Source organism: Alexandromys fortis, unplaced genomic scaffold (genome assembly GCF_014885135.2).
Source record: "Alexandromys fortis isolate MF-2015 unplaced genomic scaffold, M_Fortis_MF-2015_v1.1 scaffold_232, whole genome shotgun sequence".
In the NCBI taxonomy this organism is placed as follows: Eukaryota; Metazoa; Chordata; class Mammalia; order Rodentia; family Cricetidae; genus Alexandromys; species Alexandromys fortis.
In genome coordinates, this window is record NW_026068110.1 from 489,333 (window position 1) to 513,379 (window position 24,047).

Genomic DNA, 24,047 nt, shown 5'->3' on the forward strand with positions numbered 1-24,047 from the left:
CCGTGGTTAGTGAAGAACTCACAATGTAGACCAGGCTGTCCTCAATCTGACAGCGATCTGCCTGCCTCTGTCTCTAAAGTGCTGGGATTAAAAGTGTGTGCCATCATGCTAGACTGAGAGACTCTCTTGATCAGATTATCTAAGTTGGGAAGACTCAACAGTAAATGTGGGTGGAACCTTCTGGTGGCATCCCGTAAGAGGACGCAGGACAAGGGAACACTTGTTGCCTGCTGCCTCGCTCTCGCTGGCATGTTCACTCATCTTTCTGCTGCAGCACCTCCGGCGATGCTAGAACCAGCGTCTTTGAATTTCCATCATAGCCTAAAGACCAGGGCTCTCCGGGAGTCCTCCTGACCGTTAGGGACAAATGGGGACTGCTGAGATACCCAGCCGGCAGACTGAGGACCTCCTGGTCTCTCTAGCATGAGGTAGCCACTGTTGGGTTACCAAATGATCCTGATTTCTCTCTCATGAGGAACAAGTAGTTTAGTGACACTGTACATAAAACCTTTGGCCATATGGGGGGGAAAATGTAGAAGATAAAAATGCTGGCTGGAGACTTCCAGAATCTCCAGATAAAGTGACAGAAGAAAAGAGGGAACTCAACCCTGAAATCTCCAAGCTCCAGACACACACAGACAGGCTGAAGTTTCTTAGGTGTGTCCTGGAAGAAATCTCTCCAGAAGCAATAAAGTTCAAGTTGCCAGAAATCAGACCAGGCTGACTTCCTTCCAGACCTCAGGCCCCAACCCTGAAGGGTGTCAGCCAATACAGGACATTGAGAACAAAATGGGGACCTTGTGGTTCGTGGTGGAGATGTGGGGGAGGACCCTAAGGTGGCTGAGGGCATTGAATCTTCAGATTTCTTCATCTGAGGGAGTAGCTTCTCCCTTAGAAGATGTGCCCCCTCCTTTTTCTGCAGGATTGCCCTCTTCACCCTTGCTGGCCAAGACAATGCTGATGTCCCTTAGTTCCCGCAGACCATTGTCTCTAGAGCGTAATGGGACGCCAGGCTAAGCAGGCTCCTAGAGCAGAAGCAAAGCGCGGTCCATAAAGAGGTGTGCTATCAGTGTGCTATTTTGTGCGAGCGGAAGTATGAGGAATTGTGCAGGGGTGGATGCTAAGGGTAAGGCATAGTGGTGGAAGCAACAGAAGCGGACCAGGCGGTGTTCATGGATATGAGCTCATTAGGCAAAGATCCTAGGTTTAAAACGGACCATCGTACAGTTAAATAAAGTGCTGAGCATGGCAGGTCTCAGCGTTAGTGCCGGTGCTCTCGAGGCAGAGGGAGGTGGAGCTCTGAATTTCAGGCTAGATAGGACTACTTCAGTGTTCTCAACCTTCCAAATGCCGCGACCCTTTAAGGCAGTTCCTCCTGTTGTCATAACCCCCCCCACCACCACCACCACCACCACTGCAAGGCTATTTTCGTTGCTACTCCATTACTGTGATTTTGCTACTGCTGTAAACTGTCATGTAAATATCTGATATGCGACCTCCAGAGCAAAAATAGAACAGACCTCGAGTTTTGTTAGTTGGAGAGAAGAAGATATGCAGGCAAAAAAAGATTAATTCAAAAAACTAAACATGATCTCAGAGTTCTGATCGGGAGGCACTAGAAACAAGGGATGGGTGCCACAGCCTTTATATTTATTTGTAGTATTTAAACTCATTTGTGCAGTGCCTGGGTGGAAGTTAGTGTCTAAAATTGTCACTGCGTGGCTGTGGTATAGAAACTTGGTGAACCCCAGAGCAGTCAGGGATTTTCAAGGAGGTACGTGGAGCCTTGGTAACCACATCTGAGGTTGTTCCCTGCCTTCCATGTGCAACCACAGGCACGGAGCTGGGGGTGGGGTGGGGAGAGAGCAAGGAGGGAGGGAGGGAGGGAGGAGTTGGCTAGTTCATCACCACTGGGATGCAGAGCCCCAGCTAGGTTCTGGGAAAATAGCTAAGAGTCACAAGCACACCCCGCCCACGGCACAGAATCCAGAAGTCCCATTATTCAAGCAAATATTAATTGAGCATCTCCTGGATGTCAGGCGATGGGTTAAGTGATAGAGGTGCGTGTATGGGTAAGGAGGAGCCTCCACCTGGCTCAGGGACAGAGGAGTGAGCCAAAAGGTGAGGCGGTCAGTAAGGAGACAGAGGGGCCCAAGGCTCCCCTCTGCCCTGGTCCAGTAGGAAAGCAAGAGCCAGTCCTGCTGTTAGTCCTCTGAGAAAGCCTCCTCTGGTCCATGGCAGAGCTGGGGAGTGGCGGTATGATCTGGTCCTCCCCGAACATCTGGAGAGTGTGGAAGCCAAGTTCAGTGTCCTTTGGAGTCCAGAAGGAGTGGCTCTTCAGGGCCAGGGGAGTTTCCCCCAAAGACTTTCTAGGAAAGGAACTCTAGACAGAACAGGAGGAAGTGATGTCATCAAGCTTGAGCCCAAGGAGGAGGGCCAGCTGCTGTCTTTGTGTGTCTTGACTACCTCTGCCTTCTTTCTACCCCCACGCTTCCCAGCTCAGGATCAAAGCTGGACTAACCCTCTTTTTCTGATTTTGCGAATCCCTCCCCATGGCAAGGGAAGAGGCAGACACAGCCTTTGGGGCACATGGGCTCCAGGTTTTGCAGTTCCAGTTTCCCCAGGGAAGCAGGAGACTGCCTCATCTCAGGAGCTGAAGCTGCAGGTCCGGTGCTGCTTCTCCATAGCCTCCAACCTGACAGGAGGAGCTGGCTGATCCTCGGGCCCCTCTTGGAGTTCCCCTGGCACAGCTAAACTGGCCCTCCCTGGCTGTCCTGGTGCCTGGCCAGGCTCTCATTGAAATCCGTGATGGTTAACACAGATTGTGAACATGATAGGATCTAGAAACACCTAGAAGACTCCCTATATTTGCCTCTGCTGCCTTTGAGGGATTATCTAGATTCTGTTCAGATGGGAGGACCCAGTCCTGACAAAGGAGAAAGTGGGCTGGGCACCAGCAGTCATCTCTCACCTGACTGGGTACCATGTGACCACCCTCCTCTCTAGCCACCACCATCCCTTCAATGGAACCCTTGGACATGAGCCACAATAAACCCTGACTTCCCTAAGATGTTTTTGTCGTGATATTTTACCACAGCAACAGGGAAAGAAACTGAGTCTTTTGCTTCCAGCTGAATTGCAAAGCCTGCCCATCTCCGAAAATCTCCACTGTGGATCTTGTATCTTGTTTCTCTTGTGTACACCGTGGGGATTCAAGGAATGGCTGAGGGGATTCCTCTGAGAAGGCATGGCGGGTCTGAGTGCTGTTGAGCACTGCTGGGCCACAGGGGCGCTGTGCACATGGGTTACTCTAACGATACTGTGTGCTGATGATGCAGGAGCTGGCTCATCCCGAATCTTAGAGCCCCTGGCCTTAGTGCTGACGTCAGGGACACTCCCTTCCCTCTCCTGGCCAGCACTGACTATCACACTGAGTCTAATGGCCGAGGGGTGAAGTGAGCTGATCTGTTGAGTTCTGACTCTCACTGTTGAAGAAGTGAAATTGGATGGATGGGAGGTGGCCCATGTGGGTTCTTCAGCCGTCCTTCAGGGACATCCTCCCAGCCAGGGTATCTGCTAATGTCCTGGTCCTCCAGTTTTTGTGACTTCCTAATGCTACACTTCTCCCCAGCCTGCTGTGGGCCTGGTGACATGCGGGTGGCAGAAAAGGAGACCATCAAGTTTGCTTCTTTGGCTGAAGCGCCACCACATCCCCCATCCTCCTTTCCCCACATTTGTTAAGAGTGGTGTATTAGTGACCTTGCCCATCATTGTGACAAAGCCCCTGGAGAAGCAGCCCCGGGAAGAAAGGTTTATTTTGGTTCATAGTTTGGGGGTACATGGTGTAAAGGTGGGGAACGCATGGTCTCAGGAGCATAAAGCATCTAGTCAGGAGAGGAAAGAGATAGATGCTGTTGCGTACCCCATTTTCTTCTTTTAATTTATTCCAGGTCCAGCCCATGGGATGCTGCCCTTCACATTTAAAGAGGGTCTTTCCCTGCAGTTCATCTAATCCAGAAACTCCCTCACACATAGCCAGAGCTTTGTCTAAGGAGTCCAGGTCCTGTCAGGTTGATAGTATTGGAAGTTTATTAAAGTCAAGCAAATCAAACACTCTGAAGAGAGACTTGAGTAGGCTGGCCCAAGGCAGGGAAAAGCCTAGTAGGTTCTTGTTGTGGATTTTTAAAGAGATGCTTATGAATATTTATGGAGTAGGTAACATATTCATGGAGTGAGATGAATCTTCCTCCCCAGTCAGGTCAAACCAGTTATCCCTTTCAGGAATATATCCATCTTCTAAGAAATCCCATCAGGTGGTAGTGGTGGAACGCGCCTTTCATGCCCGCATTTGGGAGGCAGAGGCGTGCAGATCTCTTGAGTTCAAGGCCAGCTAGGGCTACAGAGGGAGTTCTAGGAGTAACCAGAGCTTTCTCAAAACAAACAAACAAATAAACGAACTCTTATAAACATGGGCTGGGGTAGTTGTCCAAAGCCACAATACAAGTGATACGATAATGATGTTAGGTCTTTCGAAGATGGACATGTATGGGAGAATGCCCTGTAGCCAAGAACTTCTGAGATCCTCCTGCCTGCACCTGCAGAGTGCTGGAATTGCCTTGCCCAGCCTGTGTGGTGCTGGTGCGCAAACATAGGGCATCGTGCATGCTGGCTGTGCTGGCTAGCTTTAAGTCAACCTGACAGGCTGGAGTCATTTTGGAAGATGAAGCCTCTGTTGAGAAAATGCCCCCAGCAGGTTGGCCTGTGGGCAAGTCTGTAGGGCATTTTCTTGATTGATATGAAAAGACCCACCCCAATGTGTATATATTCCACACTTTCTTCATCCATTCTTCCATTGAAGGGCATCTAGGTTGTTTCCAGGTTCTGGCTATTACAAATAATACTGCTATGAACATAGTTGAACAAATGCTTTTGTCATATGATAGGGCATCTCTTGGGTATATTCCCAAGAGTGGTATTGCTGGGTCCAGGGGTAGGTTGATCCCGAATTTCCTGAGAAACCGAAACACTGATTTCCAAAGTGGTTGCACAAGATTGCATTCCCACCGGCAATGGATGAGGGTACCCCTTCCTCCACAGCCTCTCCAGCAAAGGCTATCATTGGTGTTTTTGATTTTAGCCATTCTGACAGGTGTAAGATGATATCTCAAAGTTGTTTTGATTTGCATTTCCCTGATCGCTAAGGAGGTTGAGCATGACCTTAAGTGTCTTTTGGCCATTTGAACTTCTTCTTTTGAGAATTCTCTGTTCAGCTCAGTGCCCCATTTTTTAATTGGGTTAATTAGCATTTTAAAGTCTAGTTTCTTGAGTTCTCTATATATTTTGGAGATCAGACCTCTGTCTGTTGCGGGGTTGGTGAAGATCTTCTCCCAGTCAGTAGGTTGCCTTTTTGTCTTAGTGACAGTGTCCTTTGCTTTACAGAAGCTTCTCAGCTTTAGTAGGTCCCATTTATTCAATGTTGCCCTTAATGTCTGTGCTGCTGGGGTTATACATAGGAAGCGATCTCCTGTGCCCATCTGTTGTAGGGTACTTCCCACTTTCTCTTCTATCAGGTTCAGTGTGTTCGGACTGATATTGAGGTCTTTGATCCATTTGGACTTGAGTTTTGTGCAAGGTGATAGATATGGGTCTATTTTCATTCTACAGGTTGACATTAGAGTACTATGCTGCGGTAAAAAACAATGACTTCTCGAATTTTGCATGCAAATGGATGGAAATAGAAAACACTATCCTGAGTGAGGTAACCCAGACCCAAAAAGATGAACATGGGATGTACTCACTCATAATTGGTGTCTAGCCATAAATAAAGGTCACGGGGTGTATACCTGGTGAACCTAAAGAAACTAAATAAGAAGGTGAACCCAAGGAAAAAACATATAGTTATCCTCTTGGCTATGGGAAGTAGACAAAATTGCCGGGGAGAAAATTGGGATCTTGGGGGTGGGGTTGAATGGGGATAAGGGGGGATGAGGAGAGAAAAGTGAGAAGGGGAGGATTGGGGGAACTTGGGGAAACAGGATGATTGGGATAAAGGAAGGTTGGATAGGGGAGCAGGGAAGCACATATCTTAGTTAAGGGAGCCACCTTAGGGTTGGCAAGAGACTTGAACCTAGAGTGGCTCCCAGGAGCCCAAGGTGATGTCCCCAGTTAGTTCCTTGGGAAGCTGAGGATAGGGAACCTGAAATGACCCTATCCTATAGCAATACTGATGAATATCTTGCATATCACCATAGAACCTTCATCTGGTGATGGATGGAGATAGAGACAGAGACCCACACTTGAGCACTGGACTGAGCTCCCAAGGTCCCAATGAGGAACAGAAGGAGGGAGAACATGAGCAAGGATGTCAGGACCACGAGGGGTGCACCCACCCACTGAGACAATGGGGCTGATCTATTGGGAGCTCACCAAGGCCAGCTGGACTGTGACTGAAAAAGCATGGGATAAAACAGGACTCTCTGATCATGGCGAACAATGAGGGCTGATGAGAAGCCAAGGACAATGGCACGGGGTTTTGATCCTACTTCGTGTTCTGGCTTGGTGGGAGTCTAGCCAGTTTGGATGCTCTCCTTCCTAGACATGGATGGAGGGGGGAGGACCTTGGACTTTCACAGGGCAGGGAACCCTGACTACTCTTTGGACTGGAGAGGGAGGGGGAAAGGAGTGGGGGGAGGGGGAGAAGGGTGAGAGGAGGGGGAGGGAAATGGGAGGCTGGGAGGAGGCAGAAACTTTTTTTCCTTTTCTCAATAAAAAAAAAAAAGACCCACCCCATGGGGTCAGTGTTACCCATGTGCTCGTGGTCCTGGTGCTATAAGAAAACAGGCTGAGCAGGCCATGAAGAGCGATCCGGGAAGCAGTGTTCCTCTATGGCCTCTGCTTCAGTTCCAGCCTCCTGGTTTCTGCCTTGGGCTCCTGCCCCGACTGTCAGTGATGGAATGTGATGTAGAACTATAAAGCTGAAGTAACCCTCCCTCCCCACGTTGCTATGGTGTTCATCATGGTGACAGAAAGTACTTAAGACCCTAGGCAAGTACTGGGTACACCCAGCGCTTTCCCCAGTTCTTCACTGAAGACCTACCACAGTGGCATTCGGAGTATGTCCCCTGGACTTTCAGGAGCACAATATCTGGGAGAGGAGCTCTGCAGTGGGTCCCATAGCACCTCTGCAGTGGGTCCCATAGGATCTCTGCAGGGGGTTCTGTGACCTCTGCAGATGCCAGTGAGACTTTAGCTGAAGTTCATGTGCTGGGTCTCCACAGTAAACTGCACTAAGTTCCCACCTTGGAAAGACTACCTCACAGAGCAGAGGCAGCGCTCCAGGGCCAGGGAGGCACAGGCAAAGCAGCTGTGTGTTTAATTTGAGAACTGGGGATCCTGGCAGGGAGGGGTGACCTGGGGATGCCGTGGCTTAAGGACTGTTGCTAGCAGACACCCCAAGACTCTACTCCAGAGTTTGCTGGTGTCTTGCCCATCTTCCTGCTGGACCCCCACCCCAGGCTCCACCTGGCCCTATTCTGAGAGTCGGGCAGCAAGGTCTTCTTCCTTTTGGCTGTCTTTGTGTTTGTTTTCCTTTACACAAGGTCTTATGTAACCCAGACTGGCCTCAAACTCACTGTGTACATGACAGTTACCTCACAGTTCTGATCTTCTTGCCTCTGGGATTCCAGGCATGCACCACCACTTCCAGATTACTGCATGAGGGTCAAACACAGGACTTCTGGCATGCAGGCAAGCACTCTGCTGACTCAGCCACATTCCCATCCTACCTCTGCCCCACTAAGCTGGCTTAAGGTGAAATGCATGCATGCCTTCAGGCCATTATCTCGGAGCACATTTTTAGAAAATGCAACCCATTGATTTGAAGGAATCTGTTTCTCCTTTACAACAGACAAAACAGAGGGTTCTCTTGTTGTTTGTTAAATTTGTCAAACTCTAGACAGAGGAGTAAAATGGAACGTTAATTTAAGAACCCCAAAAGTCTGGACATGGTGCCTCAAGCCTTTAACCCAGGTCAGCCAGGTTTACACAGTAAGACCCTGTCTTAGAGAGAGACAGGCAGACAGAGAAAGCCCAGAGCGGATCCTTTACTATGAGGTACCATGGTCCCTTGTGTAGAGAAGAGGCTGGGTTCTGACAAAGGGAACTTGCAGTAGACTCTCTCCTTCTACCATAGGGCCCTCGGAATAGACCTCAGGGGTCCAGTTTGGTGGCACATGCCTTTACCCACTATATACTCTAGCATGCAGAGGACACAGCAAGGAAACTGCGGGATTGGCCGCTTCACTAGAAGGTTTTTATTATGAATAAGAGAGAGAATAGCCAGAGTCATCTGGAAAAGTCCAGAGCAGAGAGAGAAAGAAGTAGCCTGGACATGGCCATGTCTTCGAGAGAGGTGAGAGAGCACGAGCAGGAAGAATCCTGTGGGTTATAAGGAGGATGTGTGGCTGGGGGTAGGGAAGTCCATGAGCTGGAGTCGACCCCAGAGTTTAGCGTGGGGGAGAAGGTGAGAAAGGCCAGGAGACTATAGTGTGGGCTTTGAAATATATCATGGGTTCTGATGAGTAGGGACTGAGGGAGCCTGGAGACCAGCATGGGCTTTGATAGGCACCCACATGTGGACTGGAACCCACTTAACAAGTTCCTGAAGAGTTCTGGCTTTTATCCAACTGCCAGAAATCCTTCTGTAGTCCAGCTTGAGCTCATTGCTAGATATATGGATGACCTGGGCTCTGCACTACTGAGCCACCTCATGAGGCCCGTATCCTGTCTCCTTGGCGTGGGATTTACTGATTTGGCTATGTTAGATGACCCGAGGAGCCCCAGGGATCCTCCTCCCCAGCTGTGGTAAGCAACTCTGTAATAGTTTGGATGTATTTGGTCCCCATAAACTCATAGGGAGTGGTACTATTATAAGAATTGTGGTCTTGTTGGAGAAGGCTGGATGACACACGCCTTTAATCCAGACCTTGAGGCTGGAGGGCACACCTGTAATCTGGACAACACCTTCTGTTTGAAGTGTGCCACCGTAGGGGCAGCCTTTGAGGTCTTTCTCAAGCTTCACTCAGTATGACAGTCAGTGGATTTCCTGTTTCTCAGCTCCAGCAGCACCTCTGCTAGAATGCTGCCATACTCCCTGTCTTGGTGATAACTGACTGAACCTCTGAAACCATAAGCAAGCCCCCTCAATGAAATGTTTTTCTTTATAAGAATGGCCGTGCCCATGGTGTCTCTTCACTGCAATAATAAACCCTAAGACAACCACCATGCTGGCTTTTTTACATGGTTGCTGGGTATTGAACTTAGGTCCTCATGTCTGCAAGGCACAGTACTTCATCGACTGAGCCCCTTTAATCCACCTCTTAGACGTCCTTCCCCTTCATGCCCTGTAATGGTTACGTTTCAGTGTGAGCTTCAGAGGAGACAGAGCAGATTCACGCCCATGGGGAAATGAGAGGCAGTGCACCTCCTGGAAGATTTGGCTGCTGTGTGCCGTATCCTGCTGCATGGCCTCATTTAAACTCAAGGCCTTGCAGTGGATAGCGGAGGATACCCCTGGGAGCCGCGGAGCAGCCCCGAGACCTCAGCACTCATATACAGATCCAGTCACACCTCCCTGGAATGATGGTAGAAAGAAGCCACAGGGCAAGCCAAGTCCCAGAGACGATGGCTCCTCCCCAACAGTTAACTTTGGCTGTTGTATAAGTTTGACTTCTCTGCGGGTCATGGGACTTAAAGAGCTCAACTAGGCAGAAAACAAGGAAAGAAGCTTTGAATGCCGAGACAAATGAATCACAGACTCAGACTTAACCCCAAAGCATGTTTGCTTTTCAGTCACAGAAATAACAGTCCTTGGAGACTCAATTTCTTTAAAAACAAAAACAACTAGTGTGTGTAATGCCTGGGATTAAACCCAGAGTCTACATGCTGAACAAGCATGTGAAAACTTTTAAAAAAATTTATTATTTTTCATTTTTAATTGTGTGTGTGTGAATTCATGCACATGAATGCAATGCCTGTGGAGGTCGCAGGTATCAGACTCTCCTCGAGCTGAAGTTACAGGTAGTTGTGAGCCACGCACCGTGTGTGCTGGGAACCGAACTCACACAGCTTCAAAAGCAGTGCAGGCTCCTGACCACTGAGCCACTGCTCCAGCATACAGTTTGCATATGTTCAGTTGTATTGTACACCTGTTGTCTCACACACACACACACACACACACACACACACACACACACACGAATGTTTAAAAGGAATCAAACCCATAAGTGGGCAAAGGATGTAGCTTGGTGGCAGAATGAATTCAAGCCTTCGTGTGTTCAAAGCCCTGGGCTTCATCCTTAAAGTGTGGACACACACCCAAAGATAACATATGGGCATCCTGGCAGTCTGAGGTAACCCTGGGTTCTGGGTGGGAATCTGCCTGTTTTCCTTATAGGGTCTATTTTAAATTGTGAGGATAACTGCACCCAAGGGATGCCTGGTGGCCATCCATGACCACTTAGAATCCAAAGGGTGGCGCGACCCATGAGAAAAGGCCTGGGTTATTATCTCCGTGACTGTTCTCACTCCTGCCTCCAAGAGCAGGCAGGAGCTGGCAGGTCAGTTGTGTATCAGAGCCAAAATTGCAGTCCATGTTTTGGCTCTGCTGGGAATCGAGAGGGGACAAGGAGCCTGGCAGGGACCCCGAGGGGACCGGGTCACCCCAGCCATAGCTTGGCAGGCAGGTGAGTAGATCTGTATCCAGGCTACAGACCTAGGCCCATCAGCTGCAATCAGATCCCCTCTCCCTCTGTGCCCTCAGTCTATAAATAGATCCCACATCAGAGCCAGGCACATCTAGAGTCCAGACAATTCAGACTCTGACCTCTACTAAATACACAGGCAGCAGTGACTTCTGAGCCTCTCAAAACTCCAGGATGTGTGCCAACCACTCTGTCCCTCCCCACAGCCATCAGAACAGTGGCAGGTCTTGTGCTTGGGTGTGGCCATACCCATGAAGAACTGTGAGGGCAGGGGTTGGGGAGGTGCCTCAGTAAGTAAAAAGCATTTGCAGACATGAGGATCTGAGTTTGAATCCTCAGAACCCACGAAAAAGTTGGATACAATATGAATGTCTGTAACTCCAGCACCCTGTGGGGAATGGGAAGTAAGACAGAGCTCCTCGGCCAGCTAGCCTGGTGTGTGAGCAGGAAAAACAACAGATCCTGTGTCAAACATGGCAGAGAGTGAGAACCAACATACAAGGCTTATGTCCACACATATACAGGCTCATAAATGTGCACACATATGTACATCACACATATACACATACATACACCCATACCTGTGCCAGTGGCCTGATTTAGTTGCCAAGGTCAAGGGATTTCAAGGTTTCTTCCTGTCATTCTTTTTCTTTTCTTTTCTTTTTTCTTCTCTTCTCTTCTCTTCTCTTCTCCTCTTCCTCTCTCTCTCTCTCTCTCTCTCTCTCTCTCTCTCTCTCTTTCTTTTTTTTTTTTTTTCTTTTTTTTTCTCTTCTCTTCTCCTCTCTCCTCCTCTCCCTCTCTCTCTCTCTCTCTCTCTCTCTCTCTCTCTCTCTCTCTCTCTTTCTTTTTTTTTTTTATTTTCCAAGACGGGTTTCTCTGCATAGCCCTGGCTGTCTTAGAACTCACTTTGTAGACCAGGCTGGCCTCGAACTCACAGAGATCTGCCTGCCTCTGCCTCCCAAGTGCTGGGATTAAAGGCATGTACCATCGTCACCACCCAGCTCTCCTGCCAATTTTTGTATGCGAATTTTGTAAGATTTTGCCCAAAGCCTTCCCCAACCTTATTTTCTTCCTTATTCTCCTGCCTCAGCAATTTGAAAGTAGAGATGGAAGACATACTTCTGTTCATCCAGGTTTCTGAGGTCACACAAATGGTTAGCAAATGTGGACACCCTAGCCTGGAAGCCTTGTGGGGTCAGGTGGGATGGTCCCAGGTTCCAGGTGGCTGAGCAGAGAGGGTCTCTATTGCCAACCTGCAGAACACTTGTTCCTGACTCCTGTCCCCCCACAACCCATTTCTGATCTCTATGGCTTGACCGGTACCTGGCATTGGTGCAGAGGGGTCTTCTGCCGCTGGTGCTTGCTCAGTGCTTATGGCTTGAGTCTGGTTATAGTTGTGCCCAGCCCTGTTTGACTTATTTCTGCAACCTTGTAAGGAAAGCGCTATTATCTCCTTTTTATTTGTGTGTGTGTGTGTGTGTGTGTGTGTGTGTATGTGTGTGTTTGTGTGGGGGCCAGAGATCAATGTCAGGTGTCTTTTTTTCAGTCACTCCCCATCTTAACTTTTTGAGACAGGGTTTCTCACTGGGACCTGAAACCAATTTAGCTACACCAATTTAGCATGCCAGTGGTTCCCAAGGGATCTGCCTGACTCTGCACATGTGAGCACATGCTGCCACACCTGACTTTTGTACATTGATTCTAGAGATCCAAACTCAGATCCTCGTGCGGCAAGCACTTAGGCCTCTGAGCCATCTCCGCATCTCAGGTCATTGCTATTTTAGCATTTTCTCTGGGTATAAGCGTAATCACGTGAGCAGCGTCATGGCAAACATTGCTCATGTACTGGAATTATGCTTCTCGGCTGGTGAGAGGCTTTGCCTAGATTCCTTTCCCCTTTCCTATGTCCTATTTTTTTTTAAAAAAAAAATATTTTGCATACAGTGTTCTGTCTGCATGTATGCTTGCAGGCCAGAAGAGAGCACCAGATCCCATTACAGATGGTTGTGAGACATGATGTGGTTGCTGGGAATTGAACTCAGGACCTCTGAAAGAGCAGCCAATGCTCTTAACCTTTGAGCCTCCAACCCCTCCCATGTCCTCTTAAGTGTCCCTGTCCTTTTTCTTTCCCCATGTTGAGGTATGTATGCATGTGTATACACATGCCTGTGGAGGCCCAAGACGGGCCTATACCCTCTGTTGTTCTCTACCTTACTCAATGAGGCAGGGTCTCAAAGTGAACCCAAAGCTCACCAATATGACCAGGCTAGCTACTCAGCCTGCTCCAGGGATCCCCTCTCGCTGCTTTCTGAGTCCCATGCCTACCCAGTGTTTATATGGGCACAGAGATCCAAGCTCTAATCTCCATGCTTGCTGAGCCACCTTCCCAGCCTTCATTTTCTGTCTTCCCAGCCTTCCTCAGGAGGTCGGAGTCCTCCCACTCTGCTTATATGTCCTCATCCGGCGGGGCTGCTCTCGATCAGCCTGTCCCCTGTGTTTGCAAATACTTGGTGTCTGCTGGATGAAGACCTAACCAGCCATGTTTGACACAAGGTGGGAGGGAGGAGGCCAGATGCCCTGGGAGGCCTCTAGTGACCAGATCTCTGCATTCTCTTACAGCTACCGCAATGTCCGGGGACATGGACAAGCCGCTGATCAGTCGCCGCCTGGTGGACAGTGATGGCAGTCTGGCTGAGGTCCCCAGCAAGGCCCCCAAAGTGGGCATACTGGGCAGTGGGGATTTTGCCCGTTCCCTAGCCACACGCCTAGTGAGCTCTGGCTTCAGCGTGGTAGTGGGGAGTCGTAACCCCAAACGCACAGCTGGGCTCTTCCCCTCCGCAGCCCACGTGACTTTTCAGGAGGAGGCCGTGAGCTCTCCACAGGTCGTTTTTGTAGCTGTGTTCCGGGAGCATTATTCTTCGCTGTGCAGTCTGGGCGACCAGTTGGCTGGCAAGATCCTAGTGGATGTAAGCAACCCCACGGAGAAGGAGCATCTTCAGAACCACCAGTCGAACGCCGAGTACCTGGCCTCACTCTTCCCTGCTTGCACTGTGGTCAAGGCCTTCAATGTCATCTCTGCTTGGGCCCTGCAGGCTGGCCCAAGGGATGGGAACAGGCAGGTAGGTGCTAGGGAATGGCAGCCAGCATCATCATGTTACCCTAAAAATCTCATCTTACACAGCAAGAAGTCGAAGCTCAGAGACATTAATGATGTTAGCCCAACACTGGTGAGTTGGGATTTGAATCCTATTTATTTATTTATTATTCTGTTTTTGTTTTTCAAGACAGAGTTTCTCTGTGTAGCTCTGGCTGCTCTGTGACTCACTCTGTAGACCTGGCTGGTCTTGAACTCACAGACCTGCCTCTGCTTCCCCAGTGCTGGGATTAAAGGCGTGCACCACCACCGCCCAGCTTGAACCCAATTTATAATGGACATGGGATCCCTGTATTTTTTTTTTTTTTTTGAGATGGGAGCTTGGTTTCCTCAGTATGAAGGAAAGGATGATAGCTGTTGACTTGGGGTTCAAGGAGGAGATATCTTGGGATTGGGGAGCTGGTGCAGTGGGTAAGATGCATGCTATGAGACCATTAGAACCTAGATTTACATCCACATAAAAACTATGTAGTGGTTGTCATCCCAGCAGCACTGGTGCAGGAACAGGGGGACCCCTAAGGCTTGGTAGCCAACCAGTATAACCAAAAAGGCAAGCGTCGGGTTCGGTGAGAGACCCTGTTTCAACAAGCAAAATGGAAAGGGATAGATTAAGACACCTGACTTCACCTCTGCCCTCAACATACACATGCACACACATGAAACATATGTACGCACATACATACATCCTCACAAATACCACACACGACCAAAAGAAAGCCGGACTCTACACGTGTGGTAGAATGTCCATCCATAAACTATTCAGGGCCCATCTCTGAGAGAATCTCTAGGTACATAGCTATCCATCACTGTGTGACCTAGATGTGTGACTGCACCATGGGACTTTCAGGACAGGGACAGGTTTTCATATGGTGCTCTTATTTTCTTTCCATTGCTGTGATAAAATTGTCTGAAAGCAACAAAGGGGGCAAAGGGCATATGTCAGCCTGCAGGTCCCAGTCCATCACAGAGTAAGTCAGAGTAAGAGCCCAGGCCTCTTCCATGTGGCATCGCCGCTGTGCCAGGAACTCACACCTGATGAGGAAGTACAACAGAAACCGTGGACTGCTGCTGGCTGCCTCATTCCTGCTCCTGCTAACTAGCTTTCTTCCAAGGCTCAGGACCACCTGCCTAGGAATGCTGCCTCCCACCGTGAGCTGGGCCCTCCTACACCAATTAACAATTAAGACAATCCCCCATAGACATGCCCACAGGCTCATCTGATCTGGGCCATCCCTTAATTGAGGCACTCCTCTTAGATGACTTAGTGGCCATGCTGACAGTTAAAGCTTACTAGGACAGAGGGCTTGCTGGAGAAGACCCTCAACCGGCCTTAGACTCAGGCTCAGGAAGCAGGGAGGGCATCCCAGGCTGATTTGACAACCTGCAAAGGTACCAGAGTAAAAACCGAGGCTCTCAGACCTTAGTCTGTTCATCTGAAAGATGGGTGTATTAGTACTGACCTGCAGGCTGGGCAGGAGGCTGAGATGACTACTCAGACTAACTGCTCAGTTACTGTGGGAGACTAGATAGACCTCAGGTGTGTTAACAAGATCATTCAGGATTCTAGGGGACCCAAAGACACCAATGTGTCTTCCAATGGAGCTCAGGGGGTACAGCGGACTTGCAGGCTGAGACAATGGGGCAGACATGGCTGGGGACTGAGGTCTCTGTGGAACCAAGGGACAGCACCATAGAAAACATCTCTGCACTGAAGGATGCAGCTGCAGTTGCTGCCTCACGTTCCGAGGCTACATGCAAAAGAGGCGGTCCCTGAGCAGTTAGTCCTCAGAAGCAGCTGTTCCAGAGGCAACAGGGGCTGTCTGACTGAGCATCTACCTTGACAGTGATATCACCTAGCCAGCAGAACACCTGCAAGGAGGGCATTGTCTCTTCGCTCCAGGGGAGGCCGCAGGGCCTCTGTTCCCAAATCCTTGGCTTGAGCATCAGCGCCATCTTGCACTCTGAATTGCACTCTCATCAGCTGGTCACTCACTGGTACCTGCCCTCTGTGCCACAATTTCTCCAACTCAACTAAGGCCCTTGACCCTGGTGGTCACCTAGCCATGCCCATACCTGTGACTCCAGCCAACTGTCCCCTTCTCTCTTCCTACAGGTGCTCATCTGCAGTGACCAGCTGGAAGCCAAGCACACCATCTCAGAGATGGCACGCGCCATGGGTTTCACACCCCTGGACATGGGATCGCTTGCCTCAGCCCGAGAGATAGAGGCCATACCCCTGCGCCTCTTTCCTTCCTGGAAGGTGCCCATCCTTCTGGCACTGGGGCTCTTTGTGTGCTTCTATGCCTACAACTTCATCCGGGATGTCCTGCAGCCATACGTGCGGAAGCATGAGAACAAATTCTACAAGGTGCCCTTGTCTGTGGTCAACACCACACTGCCCTGTGTGGCTTATGTGCTGCTCTCCCTGGTGTACCTGCCTGGTGTGCTGGCAGCCGCCCTTCAGCTGAGGAGGGGGACCAAGTACCAGCGTTTCCCGGACTGGCTGGACCTCTGGCTGCAGCATCGCAAGCAGATCGGGCTGCTCAGCTTCTTCTTCGGAATGCTGCACGCGCTCTACAGCTTCTGCCTGCCGCTGCGCCGCTCCCACCGCTACGACCTGGTCAACCTGGCCGTGAAGCAGGTACAACCCACCACCTCCACCAGGAGCTATCTGGGTACCACTGTGGCTCTATCCTCACTCATGCAGACTTGAGTGTGGGAGGCCAAGGGAGAGCAGGTACTTAGTTCTTGAGCACTGTGGAGGAAGACATAGTGGGAAAAGAGTGCCAGTGTGTGTGTGTGTGTGCGTGTGTGCATGTATGTGTACGTGCATGTGCGTGTGTGCGTGTTGCTGCCTATAAGTGTGGGTATATACTTGCCATGGAGCTCTTGTAGAGGTCAGCGTTGGTCCTCACCTTCTGCATTGTTTGCCTCTACAGACCCTAGACTAGCTGCAGTCCTTGGAGTTTTTAGAAACTCCTATCTTTGCATCCTGTCTCTCCACAGGCGTGCTGGGACTGTAGGTGTGCACTACAACACCCCATATTACGTGTGTTTTGGGGATCTGACGTCAGATCTCACAGCTTGCTAGCAAGTTCCAGATCCACCTGCCTCCACCTCCCACCTTTGCATTCCTGAGATTAACATTATGTGTGTGCATGTGTATGTGTGTGCACATGTGTGTGTGTGTATGCACATGAGTCTGCACGCGTGTGACCTCATGCTTTTGTGGCAAGCACTTTACCCACTGAGCCATCTCCCCAGCCTATGCCCAGCTTATTTGTGGGTTCTGGGACTCAAACTCAGATCCTCACAGTTGCAGGGCAAGCATTTTACCAACTGAGGTGGCTCCTCTCCTTTTTAATTAAGGCGTGGTCTTATTTACTCACTTAAGAAGCCATATGGCACCACTCTGCCCAGTGGGTTCTTGGACAATGGGGGTCTTTAAGTCAAGGGAGCAGGAATGGTGGCATCAGCAGGCAACAGTGCATACAGAAGCAGCTTGTCCCCTCTCTCGCCTGCATTCCTGCTTGGTTCTCTACTCTTAGCTTCAAGTTCAGAACTATGGCGTCTCTGCTTTTCTTTTTCTATGTCAGCCTTGGCCCCAGGCTGGTGGCTGCATGCTGCCCACATAGGACATCAGTCACCCAGCAGGGTTCATCCCAGGGCTAGAGAAGTTCATCTCATCCACCCTCATGGTATAAGGATCCCATGAGGCCAGTGCCCACCCTGACATGGTCCCCTAGGGACACAGGGCGTGGGAGTGAGGTCACGTCACTGCTGGACTGTAGGCCTCCATCCCTGCCCACCTCAGGCACCTGCTTCCCTGCCTGTGGTTTCTCAGACAAGTTTGACAGAACCACCATATACGGGCTGCCCATGCATGCTTCAGCATTGCTAGATTTTTTTTTCTCACTAAGTTGCCCAGGGCATCCTTGAACTCATCTGTAGCCCAGAAGTTGTGATCCTACTGCCTCAGCTTCCTAAGGAATTAAGACTATATACCTGCAGCAAGTCCAGGGTGACATTTTCCTCTACAAAAGGTGAACCCCCTGGATGTGGAAGCCCTTTCCTACTGAAGGGACTCCAGGCAGCATGTCCTGTCCCGGAAATGGTGACGCAGGGGCCGGAGCCCTGCATGTTCAGCCCTCTGTGCTGAGTCATCAAGAGTTCAGGCAGAGCTAAGAAAAGGCCCACCCTCTCCCAGGGCATAGGAAGCCACTGCCCCCCCCTCCCAGCCCTAACTAAATCCCCTTTTCTGTGTGTATGAGCATGCTCACCTCTGCAGGTGCACACGCATGTGGGGCACATAAAAGTGCTGGCCTGTCTATGTGGAGGCAAAGACCACCTAAGCTGTTGATCCTGAAGTACTATGCGGTTTGGGTTTTGTACTTATTGTTTGGGGGACTTTTGTTCATCTGTTTTGTTATTTTTAAGACAAGGTCTCTCAGTTGCCTGGAACTTGCTGAATAGGTTCTGCTATCTGGGCAGTGAGCCTCAGGGATCCACTGTCTCTGCCTCCCAGTGCTGGGGTCACAAGGCCGTGCCATCACACCCAGCTTTCCGATTAGTTTCTAGTGACCCAAGGCAGGTTCGTGTGCCGTTGACTGAGCAGCTCCCCTCCCTCTTAGTGTATGCTGTTCTCTAAATTCTCTGTCTGGCCCAGACCCTCCTTGATGTCATTAGCCCAGTGTTGCCATCACGCCAGCTTCATGGCCCAGATGGCACAGGTGAATCGTCTTACTCCTACAAGACAGCCTGTGACCTAAAGGGGCTTCAGCTATGTTGCCAATTTCTCAAGGGAAGAGCCAGGCTGATGGAGCATGTCTGAGGCAACACTCAAAGAAAGGCTGGGGTTTAGCATGCCAAAACCTGGCAATGCTGAGCCAGTTCAACCTGGGTGTTTTTAGGCAGGTGATTGGTAGGCACCTTTGGGTCCCAGACCAGGACACTGTTGAGAAATGTTGTATCCTGTCCCTGAAGCTTTAACCTGCGAGAAGCAGTTCCCTTGACTGCTCTTGGCTACCTCCCTGTAGCCAGTGCTCACAATGGCTGTTTCTGGGCCTTGTAGGAACAGGGAGTACACACAATAACATGGACACAGAAAACCTCTCTGGGATTTCCCTGAATCCCAAGACAGTGCAGCCTGGAGGCTTTCAAGACCACCTTTTCCAGCAGCATCATCACTACCTAGACTGGTGTTGCTGTGGTTTTCTGACTTGCCTGTGCTGCTCCTGGAGATGCATTTCCAGATTAGTTAGAAGTCAAGTTCAGAAGCAACAGCTGGCCAGCCCACAGGCAGCTTCCCCCTGTCCTCCTCACTCTAAAGCTAACCAGCGTGGGACCACTAGAGTGAGGGAGAATCATCCAACAAAGAGCTTGCCTTGCAAGCATGAGGATCTGAGTTTGATCAATCCCCGGAAGCCATGAAAATGCTGGGAGTGACGGCACATGCCTGCCATCCCAGGCTGGGGAGATAGAGACAGGCAGATCCCTGGGGCTCTCTGGCCAGCAGCCTAGCTTACTTGCCAAGTTCCACTTTCATTAAGAAATCATCTTAATAAGCAAGGTAGACAGCTCCTGAAGAATGTCACCCAATGTTGACCCCTGGCCTCCACACAAACTTAAACACACTGAACTCACGCCATAAAAGTGATAACGATCAGCCTCCAGGCCTATTTCCCTGCCCTCCCCTCCTCACGGGGAGCTGGGAGCGGGGAGCGGGGAGAAGCACCAGTGTTGCAAGCCACTGTTGAATACTCTGCAGTCATGCACAGCGGGACTTGTGATGTGAGCCACTTGAGCTCAGCGAGCCGCTGAGTAATGCGCAAACAGCAGAGCACATGGAGATGACTCGCTTCGCTAACACCACCAACCATGAGTCAGTCTTGTTTGGGGGCTGCTCCGGCAGGGACCTGAGCCTTTTGCAGGGTCAGACCCGTTTCTCCCCACTAGCAAATGCTGTTCCAGCTTGTTTTACCACATTGCAATTACCGGCCAAAATCCCAGCTCATTGGGATCTGTCAGATAGAGAAACAGGTCCAGAGATGGTGTCTTAGACCCACAAGGCCAGTGGTTAGGAAAGAAACAGGTCCTTCAACTCCTGGTCCTTTGTGGCCTTCAGACAGCAATATGAAGCAGTCTGCCCTACAATACAGAATGGGAAACTGGATGCGGCTCAGCCCATAGTGTTTGTTTAGAAAGCAGAAAGCCCTGGGTTCCATCCCAGCAACACCCACAGCCTAGCCGTGTGGCACAAACTTGAAATTATGGCACTTACTTGGGAAGTGGAGGCAGGAGGATCAGAATTCAAGGTCATCCTTGGCTACCTTGTGAGCTAGAGGACAGCTTGTGTTACAGGAGACCCTGTCGCACAACAGAAACAAAAACCAGGCCATCTTTTCTCACAGTGCAGGCAGTGGCCATAGATGGCATTTTCTTGACTCCTTTAGTTTCTTTTGTAAACTTTGCAGCCATTGTTGCTTAGCCCCTGGATTCATTTTTAATATTCTATTCCAGTAACAGGCTTACATGAGGTTTTTTTCTTCCTGCTGAAGTAGTTACACACATACACACACACACACACACACACACACACACACGTCTGAGTCAGTCTCCTTGTAGGAGAGGCAGAGAGCAGCCTGCTTAGTCTCCTTTCTTTCTTGCTTTTCTGATGGCAGGACTGACTGGGAATTGATGGCAGTCCTGACAGAAGGACCTTGATTCCAGTTCTTCCCCATGCAGGCGCTGGGTCAGGGAACGCCAGTGGATGAGGAGGGGCCATCTCAGGGCTCAGAGCATCCCTGATGCACGTGTGTGTCCTTGGAGCTCAGTGGGAGACACCGGTGTCATGATGGCAGATGTTCTCATGTAGTTCAGGGCTCAGCACACAGTAGGTACTTTCTAAGTGCTTGCTGAACTAACTGGTGACGGGATGTCGGACTGTTGCCAGGCAACAGATGAGCTAGAAGTATGTGCCCCCCTTCCCGAGAGAGAGAAAAGAACACATGGAAAGAAAGGGGTCTGGGGGTTTTGAGTTTGGAGATGTTGAGGGGTGGCATTGAGTGTCATCGTGTGTCTCAGGTGTGAGTCACTAATGAAGCAGGGTGGAAAGGGTCCAGGTGAGGCAGCCGGGAGGGCTGTGGGTCCGTAGACGGAGGGGACACAGTCCTGAAACACTGCCTTTCCACTATCCTGACTGGGGGCTGGAAAACAGTGTGGTATAGCCATGCATAGGGAACACAGGCTTCTTTTGTTGGCCGGGGGTAAGATATGAGACAGAGCCTCAATGAGTAGCCCAGGCTAGATTTGCACAATGATCCTCCTGACTCAGCTTCCCGAGTGCTAGAATTATAGGCATTCATCCCCAGGCCCAGCTGAGGTTCTGTATATCCTGGGACTCTGGTCTCTTACCCTCAAGCTGAGATCGGCCATCAGCCAGGAAGGGAGCTGGGACTTTGAGAAACCAGCTCAATCATTGTCTCTTGTTTCCTCAATCCCTAAAATGGGGATACAGAGCTCTCTGTCTTAAGGAGACATCATGAGATTAATTATTTTTAAAGATTTTATTTATTTACTTATTTATTGTTATTGTTTTTCCAAGATAGGGGTTTTCGGTGTCCTGGAACTCGCTCTGTAGACCAGGCTGGCCTGGAATTCAGAGATCTGACTGCCTCTGCCTCCCAAGTGCTGGGATTAAAGGCCTGTGCCACTGCTACCTGGCTCAAAGATTTATTTTTAATAACTCCTGTATGTCCATGTATGGGTATGTGCACATGAGTGTAAGAACTCTTAAAGACCAGAGAAAGGTATAAGAGCCCCTGGAATGGGAGTTACAGGTGGTGAACTGCCAGACGTGGGGGCCGAGAACCAAAGCTGGGTCCTCTGCAAGAGCAGCAAGTGCTTTTAACGCTGTGCCATCTCTCCACCCAGTGTGGCTTTCAAATACCTGGGGAGTGCTTAGAATATGCCTGGCACATGTTAGCTGTTCAGCAGAGCGTGAACATAGCTGTGGCTTTCTCACTCTTGTCCTTTGGTGCTCAGTCACACGTGCTCCAGGGTGACGTGTGCTCTTGGGTACCAGCTTTTGCTAATCGTGGTCATGGTTTCCCTTCTGCCAGGTCCTGGCCAACAAGAGCCGCCTCTGGGTTGAGGAAGAAGTCTGGCGCATGGAGATATACCTCTCCATGGGCGTGCTGGCCCTGGGTATGCTTTCGCTGCTGGCTGTCACCTCACTTCCCTCCATTGCCAACTCACTCAACTGGAAGGAGTTCAGCTTCGTACAGGTAAAGCAGATTTCCCTTGAGCGCCCACTGCAGCTTGGTCCTGGGCCAGCCTAGTTTTGTGCTCTCTGGACTATTTCAGCTTAGATCCTGGTTGTTACGGGACACTGGGTCAGGTGCTGAGGACTCCCCGTCTTGTAGGGTCTTCCAACCTCCTGATCCTGCTTCAGCTTGCCCTGGGCAAGTTAGACTTCCTGACCCTGGGAAGTCTATCGTGTAGAGCTCTGACAAGGACGGTGGACAGAGCCTGGGACCCTGGGCTGAACTTCCTCAGGGGACAGAGTACTTCCCTAGTCATTGCAGGAGCCTGGTGTCCATGGGACGCAGTGAGCTATGAGTGCTCTTAGAAACTCCTTCCTCAACATATGCACACCCTCAGCTCAGCCCCCATCAACACACACCCCCCCTCAGCTCAGCCTTCATCAACACACACCCCCCCTCAGCTCAGCCTTCATCAACACACACACACACCCTCAGCTCAGCCTTCATCAACACACACACACCCTCAGCTCAGCCTCCACCAACACACACACACAACACACACACACCCTCAGCTCAGCCTCCACCAACACACACACACACCCTCAGCTCAGCCTCCACTGACACACACACCCTCAGCTCAACCTCCACCAACACACACACACTCTCAGTTCAGCCTCCACTAACACACACACACACTCAGTTCAGCCTCCATACACACACACACACACACACACACACACACACACACACACGCCCTCAGCTCACCCTGGTGCCCGTTTCCCCTTTGGGGCAGGTGGGAACTGGTATGAGGACGGCTCTGTAATGAGATCAAGCAGTGTTTCCTAAATGATGATGTTTCTCGGACCAATTCAAAGAAAAAAGTATGAAGACTGGGGTGTCACTTAGAGGTAGAGTACTTGCTAAGTATGTGCAAGTCTCTTGCTCTAATCTCTGTAAGAGAGACAGACAGACATAGATATTGATTGATAGATACTGATAGATGATAGAGACTGATTGATTGATAGTAGATAGATAGATGATAGATAGATAGATAGATAGATAGATAGATAGATAGATAGATAGATAGATAGAGATAGATGATTCGTATTGGTATAGGCGAATGGATAGACAGATAGACAGATGGATAAATGGATGCATGTGTGAACTGATGGTGATAGGTAGACAGACAGATGGCAGTTCTCCAATACATAAATTATGGATTACTTCCTGTAAGAGAGTCACAGTGATTCTATCAGAGATTCTAGTGCAGTTTGTACACACAAACTTCTGATAACTGGATATTTGTGGACACCACCACCACGATTCTGTTTCTCAGCTCACAGCTGCCAACACTCAGGGAAGCACTGCTGCAGGGAAAGGGTCTCCTTGCAGTTTTCAAGGCAGTGGCCAGTCTGAGCACACACTGTACTGGGAATCACTATAGGCTAAGATACAGCTGGGAGCAAGGTGAGCAGAGACTGTAAGGGACACAACCCATATGGGGGACATGTCTCAAATTCCTTGGGCACCCCCCAGTGTTCTTCAAAAAGTACAAGAGGGTCAGTGCAGGCAGACCAACTCATCCCTCTGGTGGATGGAGGCTGACTCATCTCGGCTCCTGCCAATCGTATTGTATCAGGGCAAAGAACAGCCATATCCACCCCCACTGTCAACCACAATCTGCAGCTTCTCTGTTCAAAAAGGACTCAGAGGGACAGTGACAGAATACTGCTCTTATATAATCCAAATTAATTCTTTGTGACTGAGACCCTTAGCGTACTTAGAACCAAACGGTTGTGGCTGAGTTTTAAAGCAAGGCTGTGAATCTTCAGGGCTGTGCTTCTCCCAGAAGGCCCCTGGAGGAGGGCT

General features: G+C 50.0%; 1 protein-coding gene across 2 annotated transcripts in view; it reads left to right on the plus strand.

Annotated features, from left to right (window-relative positions):
* Steap3 (STEAP3 metalloreductase) overlaps positions 1-24,047 on the plus strand; it is a 40,642-nt gene that overhangs the window by 9,174 nt on the left and 7,421 nt on the right. For both annotated transcript variants that reach the window (XM_050124460.1, XM_050124459.1), the window contains exons 2-4: positions 13,380-13,879; positions 16,028-16,555; positions 22,035-22,199. In XM_050124460.1, the coding sequence (XP_049980417.1) occupies positions 13,388-13,879; positions 16,028-16,555; positions 22,035-22,199 (1,185 nt within the window). In that variant the 5' untranslated portion in view covers positions 13,380-13,387. The remainder of the gene's footprint in view (positions 1-13,379; positions 13,880-16,027; positions 16,556-22,034; positions 22,200-24,047) is intronic.